Raw genomic sequence first — 4,891 nt, 5'->3', positions numbered from 1 at the left:
ATTATTATAATTATTTATTACTTAATTTTTGTGTGATTTCAGGAAGCATGGAAGTGGGTTACGTGATACTCACATGATTAAAATTAATGGACTGTTATGTTTCATTAGATTAAGATATGTATTTGGGATCAAAACACAAATTATGACCAACAATGCAGGTTATAATTGAGAGTAACTATTTAAGCAAAAATGTAAAAACACATGGACTATTTTAGCAATTTTGTCCTTTTTATTGTTTTATTTTTATTTACATATAATGATAATGATATACTGATGTGATGTTACTTATGTAACTATAATAAAGTATACTATTAGGTAACACAGATGTGTTGTCAACAATATTAATGGTTTACTGATGTTAATCGATCACAACCATTGTATTTTACAAGTTTCACAGTTCAATTTTCTTTTACTAATATTCAGCCACTCCAAATCTTTCAGAACCTAACTTGGGTGTTGTTAACAGGACCAAAGATTTATTCTTATTAAACTTAGGTGCTGGTTTAGGGCCCCACAATTATTTAAGCTCAATATACAAAACCTGGTCCCAAATCAATCTATAACGAAATGGATCGAGTAGCATAGTAAACTTACCAGTAAAAAATATCTACAATGAAATCGAAAAGTTTATAAAAAGATATAGGGGAAAACGGATAAAGAAGTGAATTCTGCTATGTCATACCCTAGATTAACTATTAACAAAATAACATTATGAAAGAATGTTTATAACCGAGAGATACACTTGAAAACATCATACCTGTTTTGGGTACAGAGAAGATTTTTAACTTTATTCATCGGAGTTGGATTCAATTTGAAAATTGCTGACCTTTTGACTTTCAGGCGCTGAGTCAGTGTCACCGAATGAATTGTCAAAAGATTCACGGTCCATGAGAAAGCATCCACCTTCTTTAGGTTTGTAGTCCTTACCTCTCCATATGACTATTTGTTCTTTCTCAAATGTTACCAGAATGCATGGAACCAAGTCCTATTACACAAGCATGCATGAGTTGCTAATACCACCCAGTATTATGCATATAATAAGTAGCTGATAGAAGTTAAAAGGGCATCAACATGAACAATAGGACATACATACTGCTTACAATTATTCCAGCTTTTATGTAACTATAGTTGCACAAATAGTATACACAAAACTACACGGCCAACAATGAAACCCCCAAAAATATGAAGTGTGGTTAGGCTTGTCTGATATATGCCTTGATATTGGTGGTGTTATACAGACAACATACTCAAAATGATACCTAACAACCGTTTTACAATATGGTGCAAGACTACATGCAAAAACAGCTATACTACATTAGCCTCTAATCTGAGCTGAGTAATTAGATGACTTATTGGAATATCCGTACTAAGGGTGCGTCATTACCTCTTAACTGAATGGTTCAGCGCTGGATGAACCATTCGGCATTGAGCGCGTTTGTTTTCGACCTCTGAATGACATATGGTGGTGAATGGTTCAACGAACCAGAGTTGAAATACTCTCTTAACCATTAAGAACCTAAATTTTTTGTAATATTCTTTTTAAAATTATATTATATCAAGAACACTTAATAAATAACTATAATTTTTTTTATTAATGCAAAATGTTAATAAAGGTAATTTTACATTATTTATTCAAAATAATTATTAAACAGGTTATTGTAATTCAGAACTAACTTCATTTAGAACCTTTGAATCATTCATATTATGAACCATTAAATGCTTAAATATTCAGTTTTGTCAAAAGCACCCTAAATTAGGGGATCTTAACATTTTTAGATGTTGTCACTTTGAACGAGATTAGGGCATTTCAAATCTGAAACAAATGTTAAACATATTGGCAAACTGCAGGAACAAAATGATTACGTGATTTAAACGAATAAGATTAAAGGAAACTTGGTACATAGTATTAATTTATCTTGACACTTACTCTCAATTTGCTGCCTAATTTCTTGTAATCCTTCTTTTCCAGACCCTTGCAGTCGATTCGCACCAGCTCTTCCACCAAAAAGGCATCTCTGATCATAGGAACAAGACCACCGTAATAACCGTTTTTTGCTGCATTAGCGCGTCGAATCAGAAACGAAAAAAAAAGGCCAACAAGATTATCTAGCATTAACAACTATACAGCAAACAATTACCGAGTTTTGTAAGGGCAGGAACAGCTAGTCCTTTCTTCCTCATTTCTTTTGTTTCCTCAATACTTAAACCTTCAATAGTAGTTTTTATAAGCTTTGGATATATGGGCTCCTGGGGCTTCCATAACATTAATGGAATCACGGGCCTTCTCTTAGGGTTGTAATTTCTGCCTCTGTATAATATAAGTGAGCCACCGTGTCTATGTATGATCTTACCGAATGCTTTATCCTGGAACATATACGTTGCATTTCCATCATACATATTGCTTTTATAACTTTAAGCAACCTACATTCAATTCAACATCTCTAAGCACATGACAAATAAGTCGTTACCAGTTACAAGATACACACAGGGGAAAGATACATATCAAAATTGTATTTAACACAATAATTTCTATGCTTCAAGAATCAAGCAGGGTTCTTGATAGCTATAAACACCTTAAGCACATGATCCAACCTCAAATTTAACTAACTGTAGTTGAAGAAGTGAAGATGCAGCTGTTAAAAAATTAACACATTGACTATCGTGTTCATCATTGCAACTTTGCAAGGTCCATATATTTTGTGATTCTTTATAGAAACACCATTTATTGAATTAAATCATGCATACACATCCAACAATCCATGTTGCTAGAAAATTTCTACACATAGAACGCATATGCCCTAAAAACAATCTTACCTCTAACTGTGAGCAAACGTTTTTCATATCGACAGTCGGTACACCCATACATTTGATCCTTACTGCTTCAGTTTGCTTCCAGTTATTATGAATGTCACTCAACATGTTGTGTGTTAATCCATCCCTGCCTGCAAACCCACAAACGAAAGAACACGTTATCACCAAAACGGAAATAAGAGATGAAAGCGTGAATACATGGCTAATCTAACGCAGTCAGCTACAGTTCTTAACAAGCATTAAACAATACGAAATAATGAAATAGTCTAGCGAACTTTTATCTGTCATATGAAGATCATTTTTAACATATCTAACATAATTGTTTCAAGATCATACAAACATACAAAAATCAAAACTCGGATCATATATCTATATCTATATCTATATCTATATCTATATCTATATCTATATCTATATCTATATCTATATCTATATCTATATGTGTATCATAAAAATACCCAAATTGATTTGTCGTTTGGTTTTATGCTTCCCACATCTCTCAACCAATGCAATCCTCTCAGCATTAGTTAATTCCTCTCCATGAATCCTTTCTCTAATCATCTTCCTTTTGGCTTCTAATTTCTCAGCTTCTTGTTTCCCTGCCATGGGGTCCACAGCAGGAGCACATACACCCGTCCACACACGATCAACTCTCTCCGGTCCAAACGGCGAGTATTTCGGTTCACGCAAACCAATAGGTCTCACTGCAGGATTGCTTTCGGTGTAACTAAACCGGAAATCGAACGGCAAATCAGACTTTATGATTTTTGATCCGGAGCGGTCTAGAGATGACGGTGGACGGTATAGAGGCTTTTTCTTCTTCTTATTGTTATTATAATTATAATCAGCGTGTTGTGGTTGTGTGGAGTTAGGGTTTCTAGGGTTTTTGTGAAGTGATGGTGGTGGAGTGAAAGAATATTTGGTGTATAGGTTTGAGGTTGTGGTGGAGAAGAGGCGGCGGCGGCCGGAGCTGCGGCGAAGGATGAATATAAACATTTTAAAAGTATTTTAATTTTCTGGTTTGGCACCGGAAAATGTAACTAGAACCGGTTATTCAAGCAAAATGAAACATGACATTTTCCCTATTTTCATATGTTTCTCATTTATTTTAACAATCGGTGGTGATATTTGTATTACACTTTTTGATAAATTGCTAAAAAGAAGCCATTGATCCACAGCGCGATGCTACGGTAACTTAAGAAATTAGAAAAAGTTACAGATTATCGCAAAAAGTTGATGGTTGTTACATACAAAAGGTTATTACATGAGTTTGCATACATTGCATAATCACATGCTCTTTTTGATCTTGGAATGTCTTTCCTGCACTTGTAGTTAGCGAAAGTTGTCCAAAATGACTGTAACATCCGGAATATATTAACACAATTTAATAAGGCACCCTAAAACATAGTAGCCCGAGATATTTAACGTTTTTTGAAAAGCGTCTATTTTGTGTATAGGTAGTTGCGTTGTGTTCGTAAAATTATTTCGAGTTGAACCATGGTTTCGGAAAAATATAACGCGTGACGAGCGAGAAGATGTGGTCCGTTGAAGATTTGAATGATTTTTTTAGTTTTTTTTTTTTATTTAGAAATATGTAATTTTCACTTTAACCCTTAGAGTTTGGGGTGTTTGATATTTGATGATAAAAACTGCTTGTATCGGTTGTTAGGATGTTCTAGATTGATTACTCTTTTCGAGCCTTAATTATCGTCGGTTTAGTTGTATTGGTTTATAGAACCCTTCATTTATTGATGAAGGTATTCTAATTTGGGCAAATGGCCCGAAAAGGTAATGTAAGTTACCCAATTTAACAATCAAGGTACCCCCAATTTGCACAAGCCCGAAAAGGATTGCGATTTAATTTTTGCCCAAGAAAAGGATTACGTGTTAAATTTTTTTTAAATTGAGGTAATATTCGTCAAATTCATTAACGATTGTTAGATAAAAGTACACATTTGGTCCCTGAAGTTTGTTTAAAAATTGCACTACTCATCCTCCTGTTTTATCTTTAAAAATGGATTATGAGAATTAGAACTAGAAATTGCAACGACATTCAAATCTGAAACACGAATCTGCACAT

General features: G+C 33.9%; 1 protein-coding gene across 1 annotated transcript; it reads right to left on the bottom strand.

Annotated features, from left to right (window-relative positions):
• Window positions 1-546: 546 nt before the first annotated feature.
• On the bottom strand, window positions 547-3,892 carry LOC139844806 (CRS2-associated factor 1, mitochondrial). Its single transcript, XM_071835032.1, has 5 exons — window positions 3,270-3,892; window positions 2,815-2,942; window positions 2,139-2,364; window positions 1,928-2,055; window positions 547-985 (listed from the first exon to the last, which is right to left on the bottom strand). The coding sequence occupies exons 1-5, from the start codon at window positions 3,805-3,807 to the stop codon at window positions 788-790; spliced, it is 1,218 nt and encodes a 405-aa protein (XP_071691133.1). The 5' UTR covers window positions 3,808-3,892; the 3' UTR covers window positions 547-787.
• Between the last annotated feature and the right edge of the window lie 999 nt (window positions 3,893-4,891).

Source organism: Rutidosis leptorrhynchoides, chromosome 4 (assembly GCF_046630445.1).
Source record: "Rutidosis leptorrhynchoides isolate AG116_Rl617_1_P2 chromosome 4, CSIRO_AGI_Rlap_v1, whole genome shotgun sequence".
NCBI lineage: Eukaryota > Viridiplantae > Streptophyta > Magnoliopsida > Asterales > Asteraceae > Rutidosis > Rutidosis leptorrhynchoides.
Note: the sequence above shows the minus strand (reverse complement) of the source record. Positions and strands in the feature narration are given on the sequence as shown.

What these genes read in the sequence shown, in the direction of transcription:
- LOC139844806 (XM_071835032.1), bottom strand. Translation starts at nt 3,807, where the DNA reads ATGTTTATATTCATCCTTCGCCGCAGCTCCGGCCGCCGCCGCCTCTTC. An exon ending in CAAACGACAAATCAATTTGG is followed by an intron (nt 2,943 to 3,269) that starts GTATTTTTATGA and finishes GTGGGTTTGCAG; the next exon opens with GCAGGGATGGATTAACACAC. An exon ending in AATTAGGCAGCAAATTGAGA is followed by an intron (nt 986 to 1,927) that starts GTAAGTGTCAAG and finishes CTTGTGTAATAG; the next exon opens with GACTTGGTTCCATGCATTCT.